Raw genomic sequence first — 17,130 nt, 5'->3', positions numbered from 1 at the left:
CGCCCAAGCTAGCGCCGACGCTCGCTCTCGCTCTCGCTGTCACTGCCGCTCTCGTCCTCACTCGCACTCTCGTCTTCGCTCCCACTACTGCTGCCCTCGTCGTCGTCATCCTTGCCCAAATCAATCTCAACCCTCTCCATGCGATACCCGACTTGCTCGAGCTGCGTCTGGATCTCGTCCACCTTACACTGCGGTGCCACAACCGCGGCTACACTGGTCTCGGGGTCAAACAGCGGCAAGATGTACTTCTTCAAGCTGGCCTTGACGTCGTCCAGCGTGACGTTTGCCACGGCCGACAGCAGGATCTTGCCGCGATGCTTGGGCGAGTCTTTCAACACCTGGTCGAAGAAGCTCTCCTGCGCAGCGCCGGACACGGTTCCCTCGGCTTCGGCAATGTTGAAGTGCAAAGACGACTTGGCCGACTCGAGCGTTGTCGAGTCGATCTCGAGCACCAGCTCGTCCGCTTTGGCATCACCGCTGTCACCCGCCGCTTTCTTGCCGTTCTCGGCACAAAGCGCCTGTATCACCTTGCGCGCCTCGAGGAACGCTTTCGCCGAGTCCGGCGAGCGGTACAGGCTGAAATGGATCAATTCGCTTTCGGGGACCGACACAATGTTGGCACCGTACGCCAGACCGGCACCGCGGATGTAGCGCCACAGGTACGACTCCATGGCGTTGAGGATCGTGATGGTCGTCACGAGCGCAGGTGCGTCGGGGTGGGTGTACGACGAAATGCCCTTGGTGGTGAAATACGAATACGAGCTCTCCACGGTCGGCAGCGCCGTGATGAGTCCCTTGCGCGACGGCGCACGGCCCAGCTGCGTAAGCATGTCCTTGCTCCACGGCACCGGCAGCGTCTCCTTGGGCGGACCCTGCATCCACTCGTCGCGCGTGAAATGCTGCGACCAGGCGCTCTTGGGCCGGTCCAGCGCCAAGATGTCGCCCGCGACCGACACACGCAGATTCTCAGGTCGAACGAGCGTGGATCGGATACGCTCAAAGTCGTCCACCACTTTCTGAGGGTCGGTGTTGAGAGCCTCCTGCAACTCTGGCATGGTCTTGACCAGGTTCAAGATGCTGTTGGCCAAGTTGGTCGACTTGTCTGCATCGTGCGTGAGAGAGCGGCTGAGCGCCGAAGCGATAGCTCGACCGTTCCTCTTTTGCTCTGGCAGACTCTGGATAATCTTGCTGATCGACACTTTGAGCCTGTCGATTGCAAACTGACTCCCGAGGAACAGATCCCGCAGCCAAGCAATGCCCTTTTCGTAGTTGGCGCGCTCGAGCTTGAGCTCAGCACACACAAGCTCGCCAAATCCACCACTGCCCAGCGAGACATCGTATTCGAGCGTGTCTACGTCCAGGCCCTTGACGACCTGCTCGTACGTCAAGGCCGCATTGGAGCCGTCCTGCTTGACGATGGGGAGCGAAAAAAGCACAGAGAGGTAGAGCTGCATCTGCGCGCGCAGCTCCTTGGGCAGATCAGTCGTGGCAAACACGAGCGAAATCGAGACAAAGGCCGAGCTGACGTGGTCGAACTGCACGAAATACGGCAGCGAGGCAGGGTCGGCGTCGACGTGCGCCTGCACCTTCTTGTCGAGGTCGTCGGCCGTGTTCTGCACCGCGATTCCGTACGCAGTCGTCTCGCCTTTGGCCTGCTGACCGGCCGTGGTCGGTGCAGCCTGAGCAGTGCCCACAGGGATCCACTTGATGCTGTCTGTGTTGGGGATCTTGAACTGCTGAAGCATCTCGTCGGGGATGGGGCGGTCGTTCTCCTTTTTGGCTTCTTCCAGCTTGTCCTCGAGCTTCTTGAGTCCGCTCTCACCGAGCTTCTGCCTTCGTTCCGCCTCCAATGCCTTCGTATCCGCCTTGAGCTTGTCCGACAGCGCCGAGGAAGGGCGTCCGATCACAACGAGTCGAGGATTGTCGATGAAAAACTTCTGCAGCAGCTCGGTCCACTGTTCGTTCTTCCAGGTGAGCAGCTCGTCGTAGCGCTTCATATCTTGCAACGCAGTGTGAAGGTCTTCACCCGAGCGGTTGCCGTACAGGAAATCGGTGATGAGAAGATCGGCAAACGAGTCGGCAGGCTTGGTCTCGAGCTGAGAGAGAACCTTGAGCTTGTCGCGCTTGATGACCATGTGGATCCTGTCCATGTCGATCCCCTCGTCGACGATCTTGGAGAGCAAGTCGACGAGCTGCTGATCCAGGCGGTCCAGCTGTTCCGTGGGGACGGATGAGAAATATGCAGACAGCAAACTGGCACCGGCCTTGTCGGATGCACCAATGTAGACGTCGGTGCAGAGCGGGTCGTCGCGCTCGACAAAGGCCTTTTGGAGTGCCGAAACGGGCGAGTCGGTGAGGTAAGTACTGAGAATGTTGACGGCTTCGCACATCATCCAGTCTTGGAACTTGGGACCGACCCACGAAACTTGGATCTCACCGACGCTTTCGTCCTTCTCGGGGAAGTCGATGAAGGCACGACGACGCTTCGAGTCAGGCTGCGATCCCTCTGCGGGCGGATCAGCTGGGTCCAGACCGGGCTGTTCGATCTTGGACCCATCGATGGTAGGTGGCACAGCGGAATCGGTCTCGAGGAAGGGGCGCTTCCAGCCTCTGGGACCCTCGGGCTGTGCATTACGCTTGGTGACAAGTCGCTCCTCGACGGGTGCCAGCGAGTCAAGGAGGTCGGCGCGTGCCAGTGGACCACACACGACAAGAGCAGCATTGTGGGGCGCGTAGTACTGCTGGTGGTAGTCGCGGATCTTGTCAATGTTGAGGACACGCAGCGCCGACATGAGACCACCAGTTTCGGATCGATAGGCGGACGAGGCAGGGTAGAGCATTCGCTGCGACTTGAGCTCCATGAGATCCGCTGGCGAGTTTTCACGGCCCTGCATCTCGCTGAACACTACACCTGCATCTTGCCCTTTGCCGTTGATGTGGTAGACTTCGGTGGTGAAGCCTTCGTTAGTGAGTGTGGGGAAGAAGACGTGGTCGAGATAGACAGGCAACATGCGCAAAAAGCCATCGGAGCCGGCGGTGGTGAGGGTGTAGGCGGTGTGGTCGTTGGCGGTCCAGGCATTGGTTCCGCTGGCAAAAGCCCTGTTTGCCAAGGTGTCCAGAACGCCCTTGAACGGGTAGAGGTCGGAGCCGAGGAAGATGAGATGCTCGAGTGTATGTGGTACGCCCGAGTCTTCGAAAATTTCGGAGGCGAGAGTCATGTAGCAGTTGAGAAGGGGCGAGTCAAAATTGGCCCAGAGGACGGTAAGACCGGTCTTACGTGATCTCCACTTTTCGACCGCCATGCCAGGAGCGTAGTCGAGGTCATGGCGGGTGATGAGGTCGAAATTTCCATGGGTGGAAGGAAGGCCGTTGGTGTTTGCAAACGATGCTGAGCCGTCTGCGGGCATGATGTCGGCTGTCTGGAGGGGCGAGGACGCGAAGGGGCGCTGAGAGGAAGTTCGGGACCAATAGACGGCCAGTGCACCGACGGCCAAGGTGGAAGCGAAAGGGGCGGTAGGGAGGCGCAATGCGGGCCGCGATGATGCCAGATGAAAGTGACGAGTATGCTGAGTAGTTCTAAGAGATGCCAAAGATCTTGAGGTGGTGAGCGGTCGTAGGGCAGTTGTGGCGTTGTTGCAACAGGAACGCACTGACAAGCCAGAGAAAGCAGAAGAAAGGGTTGCCAGAGGCATCAACGTGGAGGCGACGGTGGCACCGGAAGGTCTATTGTAGCTAGATAGCTCTACCAAACCTGTCGAGTGAGAGCGAAGTGGTGATGGCGTCAAGAGAAGGAAAGCAGAGGGCTCGACTGAGCGTTGGCAGCGTAAGAATGCTCGCAGAGGACCCTTGCGGTGAATGAACGGAACACGAAGAAACTCAGACAGATGGTGATCGGGCCCCGAATCTGATTTGGTTCGAAGCTGAATCTGCCGATCTGTTCTGGTCCGAGTCGCGAAGAATCGGGTGGAGAAAGAAGAAACGGAGATTTGCTTTGCGATGCTGCGCAAAAACGCAAACCCAGAATTCCGCCCCAGCACGCAGCGACGACGTGATTCTTTTTCGAGACACCCAAAGCCACTCATTGCAATCCATCTTACACTTCCATCCCGACGACCATCACTGCATCCGCCACCCTAGCCAACATGTCGGACTCCGCACCACAAACGAACAACAAGTTTGTCACTGAGCTCAACCCCAAGGGCATCAAGCCGTAAGTCATCTCCTCTCTCGGCTATCTATGTGATTACCGTGGTTGTGTGTACATGCTGACCACCAATCCCGACTTCACGATCCTATTCACCTAACTCCTATCACACTCGATACCACCATATCAGTTGCTGTGCCTGCCCGGAGACCAAATCGGCAAGAGACGACTGCTTCTTCAAGTTCGGACATAGCGTAGAGGAGCACGGCGAATCAGCACGAAAATGTGAAGAGCTGGTCAAGAAACATCGCGAGTGCATGGCGTTACTAGGATACAAGATCTGAGCGAACCTTAATTGCTCAAGAGCCTCTTCAATCCTGTCCAAAATGCCAACCTTCCGCTCGCACTAATATACCTCGACGGCATTCGATCCATTTCAACCCCACGTGCGCTCTTGGCCTTGCGCTTTTCGAACGCCTCGCCTGTAGCTCACAACAACCTACGGACTCCATCATCTTAAGCCTCGCATCTCATTGTACTTGTACTTGCCTCATCACACCACTCTGTACCGAATATGCATTCATCGGCTGGAAGCACTCCTGTTGATACTGCTGCGTGTGTAGACGATTGTATTCGATGGGCCCCGGTCGTCCCTGGGTGGCATCAATGTGGAGTATCCCCCCTTGAACTCTTTGAGGATGCTCGCTTGTTGTCTTGAGAACAGAACTCCAGTGTCGAAACTAGTTAAGTGCGAAAGTGCGAAAGAGTCGACAGTCAGTCGTACGAGCTCCTGCAGCTGATTATCAATCCACGACTTTTTTTGGGGGGTCTCACGCGATCTTGTGGCAATTTGAAATGGCCTATCTTATCGGCGTCTGATCCGCCAAGAAGAGAAGCTCATTCACTCGATTTTTGTCACTCTGAATCTTCCGAGAGTGATGTTTCCACTTTCAAATCGACAGCATCAATTGCTCCTTCCGACCTATCTCCACATTGTCTACTCTCCAGAGCTGTCACTGCAGTCTGTCGGACGATCGACAGTGCTATCATGCCAGCCAGCGAAGTGGTAGCTGCCAGCAGCTCAACCTCAACGATGCACTTCGCGGAACCCAATCCGACCGCAAGTCTCCTGCTCTCTCATCGACCGCCCGCTGGAAAAGTGGCATTGGTGCTAGGTACAAGCAAGCTTGCAGCATCGAGGTGCTTCTCCTGTCTCGAAGCTGGAATCAAGCCCATTGTCATCAGCGTCGCGCAATCCGTTGACCCAAGCGCCAGCAGCTCTTCGCAGTCCAACCAACCATGCGCAGAGATTCAATATCGCCTCGCCACTGAACAGGTAGCACATCACTCGATCCCAGCTGACTCTTTCTTCACAAAGCAAGCTGTCGAGTACACATGGAACAACATCCTCGATACGTTCGACGGAGATACCAACGCCATCTTTGCCGTCTGCGTCACAGACACGCTTCACTCCGGAGATGAAGCCCAAGACCGCGCGGCCAAAGCGGTGCCCGGAACTATCAACAGCATTGACGCCGATGACTCGGTTGCTGTCGAGGCGACTCTCACATCGTACGCTAGAGCAGAGATCATCAGTCGGCTCTGCAGAAAGCGTCGCATCCCTGTCAACGTAGCCGACAAGCCCAACCTATGCGACTTTTCCTTCCCCGCCAACTATCGTTTCCCCTGCACCAGTGCCGTTCCAAGACTTTCATCGAAGCAAGCCAATGGAAAAGACTCTATGGGTTCTTCTTCAGCAGTATCTTCCTCTCTGCAAATCGCTGTCACCACCAATGGCCGCGGCTGCCGTCTCGCAGGGCGCATCCGCAGAGAGATCGTCTCGGCTCTTCCTCACAATGTTGGAGATGCCGTCGAAAAAGTCGGGCTGATGCGTGATCTCGCCAAAAGGCAATCGGAAACTTCTCTCGAGGCTTCGGGGACAACTGCATCGGCTCTCAAGCGTATCAAGCGCGGCGGAACACGAAAGGACAAGGACGGAACTGCCGAAGTGGAAGAAGAAGATCTTTCTTTCGATACGACACCGCTCAACAGCCCGGTACCGCAGCTTGCATCCTCGAGCCCGTTCGAGAGTGCCGGTGCCAGTGCTCGTCTGGTGCAGCTTCAGGCTGAAGTGCAGGCCAAGCACGAGCAGGAGCAGCAACAGGCAGAGGAGCGCACAAAGCGTCGTATGCGCTGGGTTGCCCAGATCAGCGAGTATTGGCCAATCGAGTATCTCGGCAATCTGGGCGAGCAGCAGATGAACGAGGCGTTGCGCGCACATGGTGAAGAGCAGGCCCACTCCAGTACAGCTTCGACTAATGCTACAACTTCGACTACAGTTGAAACTGGTGACCGGGATGCATCCAGGGGACGTTCCACTGTCACGCGGGCTACCGAAGGCGCTTCGGGTCCGGCGGAGGACATGCCAGCAAGAACGTCGGGAGCTCATCGGGCTCGATCTCAGCATTCGCTCGACATCCGTCCTCCGCCCTCCACCTCAACCGGACGAGGACACATCTACCTGCTCGGCTCAGGACCTGGTCACCCTGGCCTCCTCACCACTTTGGCCTACAAGCTGCTCACCTCTCCCACCACCGACCTCATCCTCTCGGACAAACTCGTGCCCGCATCGATCCTCAAGCTGATTCCCTCGAGCACTCCGCTCGAGATTGCCAAGAAGTTTCCCGGCAACGCCGAGGGCGCCCAGTCCGAGCTCATCGCCAAAGCGCTGCGTGCCGCGCTGGAAGAGGGAAAGACGGTGGTTAGGCTTAAGCAGGGTGATCCGTTTGTGTATGGACGTGGAGGCGAGGAGGTGCTAGCGTTCCGCAACGCCGGAATTGAGTGTACGGTTGTGCCGGGCATTAGTAGTAGCATTGCGGCGCCGGCAATGTTGGGTATCCCCGTAACGCAGAGAGGTGCGGCTGACTCGCTGGTGCTTTGCACGGGTGTGGGCAAGGGCGGGAAGAAGGTCAAGTTGCCAGGCTACGATCGGGGGCGCACGTTGATTGTTCTGATGGGTGTCGCAAGGCTGCGTGCTGTCGTGGCCACACTCACTGCTGGTGCACCTCAGTCTGCGCCGACGAGTGCTGTCGCGGACGCAGAGAGCATCGGCGATCGAGACGGCGCGGTGTTCCCACCCCACACTCCGATCGCCATCATCGAACGCGCAAGTTCCTCGGACCAGCGCATGGTGGCCAGCACGCTCGAGGGGATTGTCGAAGCGCTCGAAAACAGCGGCGAGCAACGTCCGCCGGGGATGATGGTGATTGGCTGGTCGGTGCTTTCGCTCGAAGGGAGGGGGGACGTCTCGATTCAGGACGATGCGCTTTCTATTCAGGATACTGCTGAGCTCGAGAAGAGGGACAAAGAGCGGGTCCAGAACTGGCTCAAGGGTCGACGTTGGATTGTAAGGGAAGGGTTGGACCAGTCATACAGGTCGGCTTTGCAGGCTTTCCACTCGACGCCCTTGCACTTTCCCGATGCCGCTTCGTCAGCGGTGCCGCTCTTGCACCATTCGGACGGTCAGGTGAAGGATGGGAAGGCAGAGAAAGAAGGTGAAGAGGAGAGGTTCAGCAACCGCGGTGACACCGGCTGGGCACCTCCGCGCTACACCACCGGGCAACCCGAAGGAGGATGGATGAGCGGTGAAGCACCAAACCGCCCAGCGACTGATCAGCTCGCTTACGAGCAGAATAAGACGTATGCCGAGATTCAGGCTCGCCTTCAGACATGAGTCTTTCTCACTTGCACAACGGTGTATCCCGCAGACGACGAATAAGTCAATTGGCAACAAGATCGTTTGTCGCTCGTCCCATTGCAAAAGAGTGTGTATGAGTGTGGAAGAGCACATATCCAGTGACATTAGGGCTCGCGACGTCTTCTAAGCTGCGGTTTCGCGAATGACCATCCTCCCGCGGCCTGGGCCTTGTCGGACCTTGACCTTGGGCTGCACCACTCTCTCCGTCCTCTTCCGGCTCCAACTGACCCGTGCACTCGTTGTCTCGGAGGCTAAGCTCAACGTACTGCCGTTCCCCCCAATCGCCCCGCTCGTCGTCGGCCGTTTCAGGCCTAGCTTGGCGGCTAACTTGCCACTCTTCCTCTCCTTGGGAGTGGGGAAGCTAGAAGACGACGATCGGATGGAGGCCGATGACGATGATGTGAGCGTGGGCGGGTGGGTGGTGTTGTACTGGAAGGCGGCGCTGTCGGGGGTGCTGGTGGCACGCGAAGAGGGGCGCGTGTTGACCGCGTGGGGTTGAGAGGGTGGAGGGGTTGTGCGTGTAGGAGTAGGACCGGTGGCAACATTGACGTTGAGGGCACCGATGAGCTGTTCGAGCTCGGCGACTTTGCGGTTGAGGTGGTCGAGTTTGTCCACGTCAACCAGTGTTGGATTTGTGGAGGGCGACGGCGAGACCGGGTGCGACGTCTCCGCTTCGTGTCGATCCACAAATGGATGGTGGGCGGTGAACGCCGTGGTGGCACGCTCGTAGTAGCCCCTGTGCGGGGCAGCATCGTGAACATACTGCAGCGAAGGGTACGGCATGGGAGCAACGACACCTGTCGCGGATCGTGCACCGAGCAGCGTTCCGTGCATGGATACAGGCTGCGGTGCAGCTTGCTTTGCTCTCGCGGGCGACTGTTGAGGTCGCGGCGGCGGGCCAGTCGGAGGCGGTGACGGAGGACCCTGATGCAAGTACGCCGCCTGCTGTGTACGTTGACTAAGCCTCCTGGGGCGAAGATGTACCTGCATCTTTTCTGATTCTGCCCTGGCTAGCTGCTGGCTTTGCAGCTGTAATGCCATCTGCAACTGCTCGACCTGTCTGCGCAATGCGTCCACTTCGAACCGATCCTCCAGGGCGCTGGCCTGATCTGCCTCGGACGAATGCTCGACAAAACGATCGCGGGGATCCATGCGAGGCGTGAACCCATCGATGCAGCTCTCGTCGTCCCACGCAGCCTCCAAGGCATCGCCCTCCCGTGTCACCTCTAGCTCTTCCAATTCCGGCGTTAAGCTCTTGGGTAGCCGGTCGACTTTGCGCAGAACCGCATCCGCAGCGCGTGGGCTGGGCATTGGGAACATCTCCAAGTAGCTCCCCGCGCTCGTCACCGCTGCTGATTGCACTGCTCTTGCCGAATGTGCAGTCGAATACGTGGACGGTTCGATGATCAGCTGTCGTCGCGGACTCCGTTGTTGCTGTGGAAGGTGGACCAAATCGCCACGTTGAAGAGCAAAAGACGCTGTAAGGTTAGAATCAGAGACATAGCGAAGGACCGGTCTGTCCTTGTGATCCGCGGTCAGGTAGCGACTCGAAATCGCAGTAACGGACGAGGCGTACGTTGCCTCACTCTCGTCGTCAGAGCGGCTGCTGTATTCTGATGGAGATGCCTGCATGCTCTTGCAATTGGTGGAAAGGGCCGGACAGATTTGCGAGGCTGAAGTGATACGGTTGTTGCGAAGGGGAGGAGGAAACGGGTGGGCGAAAGGCTTCGGGACCAAAGCGGGGCGGGCGAGACCCAGAGGTTACTATATATGAAGGTGAGCGGGTTCCGAGCCCGTCCGCCACTGCAACATGCTTAAACGTTGACAACCGGGTGAAGCATGTCGAAAGCATACACACAAACTGCAGAGCCGAAGTGTGGCTTGCCTTTCTCGGAAGCTGGACCGGAGCACACCTTCCCACATGCCCTGTCCCACTCGTCTGACGGCTTGCGAAGTGATAACGATGTCCGCAGTTCCCGGACACGATAGATGAGGCGATCTGGCAGCATGCATCGAAGGTCTTCTTGATCGCGAACCCTACGCGGTTCCTGAAACAAATCGAAAACGACAAGGGAAGTCGCGACCCACTCCAGTGCAATGGACTGCATAGCAAACACAGAGAGAAAAGTGGCCTCGAAGAGAAGTTGAAAACAGGGTCCACACAGTAACTGGCTCCGAGCAGGAAGGAGCAGGTGGGGGACAAGAAGTTGCTTCCCACAGAGCCACCATACCCGAGACAGAATCCCACGCTGTCGGGCGACTCGGCAGCTAGGAATGCGCTTCGAGATCCAGCCTTAAGAGCCGAGAGCCAAGGCCTTCGCAGGCCATGTCAGGCTCGGTCGGACAGCCAAACATGAACGGAGATGCGTCGGCTTCTGTCGCTCCGCTCCGCGCTTTTGTTCCGACCACCAGGTGTCCATGGCAACTCAGGGGCCAACCAGAAGAAGCGAACATGATGAAAGCGAAGGTTTTCGAAATGGTCGGTGGTGGCAGCAGCAGCAACAGCAGCAGCAGCAACTGCTTATCTCTGCGAGCATGCATGTGCGCAACCTGGCACTTTGAATGGAATGCAGCCTGGCAGCCTCACAGGCTTGTATTTGAAATAACTCGTTTCGGGGTCTGCTGCTTGCCTTTACAGAAGAAGGGCACGAGCAGGAAACCAAAGCGTTTGCGCAGTCGGACAGCCACGAGCAACTGTCTCTCGCTCGTGTGAGAGAGCGCGAAAAGGCACAGAGATAAGCTTTCAAGCTCCGACCTCCTGTGTGCTGCTTGTTACACCGTCGTCCAGATCACAACCAAACCGAAAACAAATCAATTCACGTTTTTGTGGGTTTGGCAACACCTAACAGAACTATACGCAAAGATTCGATGAGCACGCCAGCGACGGGTCGAGTGGCGCAATTTGATAGCAATCACGTCTTGCTCCTCTGGGCTTGTCGCCATCGGGCTCCAGGGCCAATTTTGCGGTCAGGTCCCTGCCATTGACGAGGATTTGAACCTCGGTCAACCAGACGAAGGCTTCTCGTCGATGGCGTAGCAATGCGCCCACTGCGCGCTCGCTTAGCAAACGATCAGACACGTCGAGTTGCGCCATCCCAGTTGACGGTGGTGTCGCTCTTCGCTGTCAGCCTGTCGGGCTCTATAAACTATAGCCGGTGCGCAGTTCGCAATGTTTCTGGTGTCGTGAGCATGGCGCCCTTTGGCGAATGACGAGCTCACATTTCATCTTCCCCACAATCTGCGCTGTTTCTGCTTCGACGCACAGTGGCTGCTCCTGCTGCTCCTGCTTCTGCTGGCTTCCGTCGCTTCTGCTTCGCTGCTGTTATCTGTGTCGCCATCCCCATCCAACTATGCCTCATTCTCGGCACAAGCACGCTGCCGCTTCCTGCAGCTGTGAACCTGCATGCTCGGCCATGTGTGATACTGTGTCGAGCTGTTTGCACCTTGTGATTCGCGCTTGTGAGTCTAGAGCCCGATGACGGGACTCGCATGACACAGGGTTGCAATGCGGGTCACCCCCGATGCTCGCTACTGAGCTCAAAGAAGCGTCTCGACAAGCTCGGACTTACCTGACCCGCGATCCTTGAAGCCTCTTCCCCTTGCGAGGAGATGGCGTGCAACGGTCACGCAAGAGGCGCAGCCAAGATATGAACCTCGATGTCGGCTTGACTTGGCCGGTGCTCAGTCGGGCTGTCCCTTCTCTTCTTCTTGACCCAGAAGAAGGGTGGGCGAGCGACACTAGTGCTGTGTAAAGTGTACTCGTGTGACAATCGATGATTCACCTCGTCCTCGCTGTGTTCATACTTAAGAGGCCTACCTGTAAAGCCCTTCATTCTTTCTTTCCCCCCTTCTCTGCCATCCCCACAACTTGCTCGCTGTTCTCTACACCTCCCTTGCTGACCATCCACGTACTCATCGACCACTTATAGCATCAACGTCACCATGGCTCCCGTTGCTGTTGAACCCCGCGCCGTCTCGCCGTCGGCAGCTTCGAGTTCCAAGGGCACTAAGCCCGCCGTTCGCTCGCTCACCAACCGAACTGCCAACTACAACTCGGAACACTTCGACCTCGGCGCTCTTGCCAGCGAGGCCGACTACCCGTACAACGACTTCAAGCCCTCCTTCCCCAATGTCCACTGGGAGGCCTACACGCCCATCGACCCACCCAAGGACCGCGCGCTGTTTGCCGACCCGGAGAAGAAGAACCTCTTGGGCGCTGCTACCGCTGTCAAGGACCTCACCCGCACGATTGGTACCGAGCTCGAGGGCATCAAGCTCGGCGAGCTGACCGATGCGCAGAAGGACGAGTTGGCACTGCTTGTTGCTGAGCGAGGTGTTGTTTTCCTCAGAGGCCAGGACGACTGGACGATCGACCAGCAGCTGGAGCTGGGAAGGTACTGGGGACCCCTTCACAAGCATGCCACCACCGGTGTGCCTGCTCGTGGTGATCTCGATGAGGTGCACGTCGTCTACGCCCACCCGACGTCGGACCCTAACGAGAAGGTGTACCGCGGACCGGTGCAGCACTCGCGTTCGGACCTGTGGCACTCGGACGTGACGTACGAAGTCAACCCTCCGTCGTACACGTCGTTCAAGCTGCTCGTCTCGCCCGAGGCTGGTGGTGACACGCTCTGGGCCTCTGGTTACGCTGCCTACGACCGCCTGTCGTACCCTCTGCGACAGTACCTCGAACAGCTCACTGCGATCCACTCTGCCGTCGACCAGGCTGAAGGTGCGCGCCGTCACGGCAACACGGTACGCCGCGACCCCGTCGAGACCGAACACCCTCTTGTCCGCGTTCACCCGGTCACCAAGCACAAGGCGCTCTTCTTCAACCCGGGCTTCGTCCGCTATATCCCCGGCGTTCCCAAGGCCGAGTCGGACTACCTGATCCAGTTCCTCACGCAGCACGTGTCGAGTGCGAGCGACTTCAGCGTGCGCTTCAAGTGGAACGCTGGCGATGTGGCCATCTGGGACAACAGGACCAACATCCACTCTGCGATTTACGAGGATGTCGGAGTCAGCAGGAGACACGCTATCCGCGTGGCTGTGCGCGGCGAGATTCCGGCTGACAGCGAGGACGGCACGAGCAGGGAGGAGGAGTACTACAAGTCCAGAGGGTTCAAGGTGGACAGGACGGTGCACAGGGGACAGAGACGCCAGGCTGGCTACAAGGACTAGGTGTCTTTTGTCGCTTGAATCTCTATACCCCGCCCGCATCGCATTCTCTTTCCAGCATCGTCCTTTGTCTTTCCTTCTTCGAACAATTCTAGCTTCTTCTCTATATAAAGTTCCCTTCGTCGTGATCGTGATCTTGAATGAGATGTATGAAGTCGCTCACTATGGCGCTGAGAAGCAGGATTGTCTAGGCCTCTTTGTTTTTCGCCTGAACCTGTCAGACCATACACGCCAACACTGAAAACAAAATTCGCTCCCTGACGTTGCTCCACATGCGACTTTTGTGGTAATGCACGACAAAGTCATACTGCTGCAGGCTGCTGTTTCTCGGTGACAGTCAGCGTAATCGCATGAGCGGCAAGGCGAGTAAGCCGTTCCGACAACCTTCCTTCGACTTCGGAAACTTCTTGAGTCCTGTGCTGCCTTGCTTTTCGTCATCACGGCAGGGTATCGCATTAACAGCTGACTGCTCGCTTGAACACGAATTGCTTCGATGCTCTGTGCGCAGTCTGCACAGTATCAGCATCCGAAAGGGACCCTTTGCCTCCATTTTTGTAGCGAGGTCCCAAAGAGCGCGTATCCACTGCTCGGCGACAACTTGCTCGGAAAGACCCTCCAGTCAGTGGAATATAGATAGCCTGGGACTGAGCCTGCTTCCTCTACTCGATCCCTTCTCGCTACCACCACCTTGGATCACTGAACTCCACTTCCCATCCACTTCACCATGCCGGACGACAACAGCCAGATCAAGATCGGAGCGTACCTGCTCGAGCGTCTCGTGCAGCTCGGCACGCAGAGCGTCCAAGGCGTCCCTGGCGACTTCAACATGGGCTTCCTCGACCTGATTGAAGACCACCCGGACCTCAAGTGGATCGGCAACTCGAACGAGCTCAATGCCGCCTACGCGGCCGACGGCTATGCACGTGTGAAGCGGACCATCGCTGCTGTCGTCACCACGTTCGGCGTAGGCGAGCTGAGCGCACTCAACGGGATTGCCGGCAGCTTCTCGGAGCGGTTGCCCGTGATCCACATTGTCGGTGTGCCGTCGACGGCTGCGCAGGGTTCCCACTCGTTGCTGCACCACACGCTGGGCGATGGGCGCTTTTCGGCGTTTGAAAACATGAGCAAGGAGATCTCGGCGGACAGTGCGATCCTCAAGTCGAAGCAGGGAGCGGGCGAGTCGATCGATCGCATCCTCGTCACTGCCATGAAGACGGCGCGCCCCGTCTACCTCGCGCTGCCAACCGATTTGGTGCACGCCACCATCCCCGGCGCGGCTCTCAAGACCCCGCTCGACTACAGCGTCGACGACAACGACGCCGACGCCGAGCAGTACGTGCTCAAAGTAGCCCAAAAGCACATCGCCGACGCCAACTCTGCCGTCATCCTCGTCGACGCCTGTGCGGCCCGCCACGGCTGCATCGCTGAAACCAACGAGCTGATCAACAAGTCCGGCCTGCCCGTCTTCGCCACGCCCATGGGCAAAGCCATCGTCGACGAAGACCATCCGCAGTACGGCGGGATCTACGTGGGCAACCTCACCAGCGAGCACGTCAAGACGGTCGTCGAGCAGGCCGACGTGCTCATCACGCTGGGCAGTCTCAAGTCGGACTTCAACTCGGGCAACTTTTCGTATCGCACGCCCAAGTCGAGCACCATCGAGCTGCACTCAGACTACACAACGATTGGCTACTCGCACTATCCGGGGATTGGCATGAAGAAGCTGCTACCCAAGCTGAGTGCGCTGCTCGAGGCGGATGGCGCGAGGCGAAGGGAGGAGACCAAGAAGGTGGTGCCCAAGTTTGAGAACGTGCTGCCGGAGGATGGGGAGCCAACGATTACGCAGGAGTGGCTGTGGCCGCGCATGGGCCAGTTTTTCAAGGAGCAGGACCAGGTGATTGTCGAGACGGGCACGTCGAGCTTCGGCATGTTGGAGGCCAAGCTGCCGGCACAGACGCGCTGGGTGTCGCAGGTGCTGTGGGGTTCCATCGGCTGGTCGGTCGGGGCCACACTCGGGGTCGCGCTCGCCGCTCGCGAACTGCAGCTCGGCCGCACCCACCTCTTTGTCGGCGACGGCTCCCTGCAACTCACCGTGCAAGAGATCGCCACCATGATCAAACACGGCCTGACACCGTATCTGTTCGTGCTCAACAACGACGGCTACGAGATCGAGCGCCAGATCCACGGCCCGCAGCGCAGCTACAACGACATCCCGCCCTATGACCACAGCTTGCTGCTCGACTTTTTCGGCAACAACGCATTCCACTCGGACGCTCAGAGCCACCGGAAGGATCCCAAGCCCAGCAGCAAGCAGTACTACCGCGTGGCGAGCAAGAGCGAGCTCGACAAGCTCCTCCGCGATGACGAGTTCAACAAGCCGCACAAGATCAGGCTCATCGAGATTGTCATGCAGAGGGGCGATGCACCCAGGGCGCTCAAGAGGCAGGCCGAGGCCACGGGCCAGGCGAACAAGTACGAGTAGCCGAGCAGCAAGGCACCACGCCAAGATGCCAGCCAATAGCACTCGGATCTGCAGGCAACACAGATTTTGACCTGACCCAGCTTCCAAGCCAGTGTGCGTGTGTGTGAGAGAGAGTATGTGTAGCACCGAGAGACAGAGAGAGGTACACAACGCGCGATGTGGGACTGGACGACCCTGCTTGAGTCTGACCAACACGCCGATCTTACATCAGTCTCTTGTCATGTGCTTTGCTTGTCAGTGACGCGCACAGCGCTGCATCGTCGCCCTTCCCGGTGAGGCCTGCACCGCATAGGACTGACAAGGCTGAGCGGCTTCTTGCTCACATTTGATAGTTGACCATCTACCGCCCTCCTCGGGTGACACACACGAACGATTCTGCGTCTCTCTGACCCTGCCAGGTTTAATCTCACAACAACGCTCGCTTGATCCAATCTCACACACTGAATCAGATCACATCAAGCTGGTACGGCACTTGACATTTCGACGGCAGAGCAGCCTGTCCAACCAACAAAAGTGACCTCCTCTTTTACTTGGTCTTGACCTTGTACTTGGCGTCCTTCTCCGAGTCCTCGCCAAAGACGTTAATGTCCCACTGTGGGGTGTACGTGTAGGGCACGTTGAAGCGAACCTTTCCGAGCTCCTTGTACAGACTGGTGACCTTCTCGTAGTCCTCGTCCTTGAGCTCGAGCTGCTCAAAGTTCGACTTGATGCGGCTCTCGGTGACACTCTTGGGAATCACCGAATAGCCGCGCTTGACGCCCCAGGCCACGAGCACCTGCGCAGGGTCTGCTTTATATGCTTGCGCCACTTCGCTCACCTGCGGGTAGTCTACGATTTTCGCTTTCCCAGAGAGGTTGTTGCCGAGAGGAGAATAGGCAGTGAGGTGAATGTTCTTCTTCGCGGCGTACGAGACGAGTTCGTCCTGGGGCAGGAGAGGGTGGGCTTCGATCTGGTTGACGGCGGGGACGACACCAGTAGCGTCAATGATCGCGTCGAGGTGCTCGATGGTAAAGTTGGAAACACCGATCGACTTGACCTTGCCGGCCTTCTGCAGCTCGATGAGCGCCTTCCAGGTGTCGACGATCGACGTCTCGCGGTCGAGCACGGTCTGCTTGCCGTCCTCGGTCTTGGGGACGAGGTCGTTACCGGCCTTGAAGGCGACGGGCCAGTGGATGAGGTAGAGGTCGAGGTAGTCGAGACCGAGCTCCTTGAGCGTGTCGTTGTAGGCCGCCTCGACGTTTTCGGGCTTGTGAGCCGTGTTCCAGAGCTTCGAGGTGATGAAGAGCTCCTCGCGCTTGACGACCGAGGGGATGAGCTTCTTGAGAGCAGCGCCGACCTCGTGCTGGTTCTGGTAGATCTTGGCCAGGTCGAGGTGCCTGTAGCCGGCCTTGACAGCGATCTCGACGGCGTTCTCAACCTCACCAGGCTTGGAGAGCCAGGTGCCGAGGCCGATTTGCGGGATCTTGTTGCCGTCGTTGAGCGTGATGGTCTTGTTGAGCGACATGGTGCGATAAAACTCTTTGTAACTGTGGTGGTGAATATGGGGAGACGTGATGCGGTGCGAGGTTG

At 57.9% G+C, this 17,130-nt stretch overlaps 7 protein-coding genes across 7 annotated transcripts; 4 read left to right on the top strand and 3 right to left on the bottom strand.

The window, feature by feature from the left end:
- Window positions 1-8: 8 nt before the first annotated feature.
- EX895_001435 (uncharacterized protein) lies at window positions 9-3,407 on the bottom strand (the record flags this gene model as incomplete). The annotated part of the gene is made up of 1 exon (XM_029882034.1): window positions 9-3,407. One exon carries the CDS (start codon window positions 3,405-3,407, stop codon window positions 9-11), a length of 3,399 nt encoding a protein of 1,132 aa, XP_029741635.1.
- A 735-nt stretch (window positions 3,408-4,142) lies between these two features.
- On the top strand, window positions 4,143-4,488 carry EX895_001434 (uncharacterized protein; the record flags this gene model as incomplete). The annotated part of the gene is made up of 2 exons (XM_029882033.1): window positions 4,143-4,210; window positions 4,335-4,488. 2 exons carry the CDS (start codon window positions 4,143-4,145, stop codon window positions 4,486-4,488), a joined length of 222 nt encoding a protein of 73 aa, XP_029741634.1.
- Window positions 4,489-5,237: 749 nt separating this feature from the next.
- EX895_001433 (uncharacterized protein) lies at window positions 5,238-7,877 on the top strand (the record flags this gene model as incomplete). The annotated part of the gene is made up of 1 exon (XM_029882032.1): window positions 5,238-7,877. The coding sequence occupies one exon, from the start codon at window positions 5,238-5,240 to the stop codon at window positions 7,875-7,877; it is 2,640 nt and encodes an 879-aa protein (XP_029741633.1).
- Window positions 7,878-8,024: 147 nt separating this feature from the next.
- On the bottom strand, window positions 8,025-9,533 carry EX895_001432 (uncharacterized protein; the record flags this gene model as incomplete). Its single annotated transcript, XM_029882031.1, has 1 exon — window positions 8,025-9,533. The coding sequence occupies one exon, from the start codon at window positions 9,531-9,533 to the stop codon at window positions 8,025-8,027; it is 1,509 nt and encodes a 502-aa protein (XP_029741632.1).
- A 2,310-nt stretch (window positions 9,534-11,843) lies between these two features.
- On the top strand, window positions 11,844-13,082 carry EX895_001431 (uncharacterized protein; the record flags this gene model as incomplete). Its single annotated transcript, XM_029882030.1, has 1 exon — window positions 11,844-13,082. One exon carries the CDS (start codon window positions 11,844-11,846, stop codon window positions 13,080-13,082), a length of 1,239 nt encoding a protein of 412 aa, XP_029741631.1.
- A 721-nt stretch (window positions 13,083-13,803) lies between these two features.
- Window positions 13,804-15,561, top strand: EX895_001430 (uncharacterized protein; the record flags this gene model as incomplete). Its single annotated transcript, XM_029882029.1, has 1 exon — window positions 13,804-15,561. The coding sequence occupies one exon, from the start codon at window positions 13,804-13,806 to the stop codon at window positions 15,559-15,561; it is 1,758 nt and encodes a 585-aa protein (XP_029741630.1).
- Window positions 15,562-16,087: 526 nt separating this feature from the next.
- On the bottom strand, window positions 16,088-17,065 carry EX895_001429 (uncharacterized protein; the record flags this gene model as incomplete). The annotated part of the gene is made up of 1 exon (XM_029882028.1): window positions 16,088-17,065. One exon carries the CDS (start codon window positions 17,063-17,065, stop codon window positions 16,088-16,090), a length of 978 nt encoding a protein of 325 aa, XP_029741629.1.
- Between the last annotated feature and the right edge of the window lie 65 nt (window positions 17,066-17,130).

This window comes from Sporisorium graminicola, chromosome SGRAM_11 (genome assembly GCF_005498985.1).
Source record: "Sporisorium graminicola strain CBS 10092 chromosome SGRAM_11, whole genome shotgun sequence".
Classification (NCBI taxonomy): domain Eukaryota; kingdom Fungi; phylum Basidiomycota; class Ustilaginomycetes; order Ustilaginales; family Ustilaginaceae; genus Sporisorium; species Sporisorium graminicola.
This window is presented reverse-complemented; position numbering and strand designations above follow the sequence as displayed.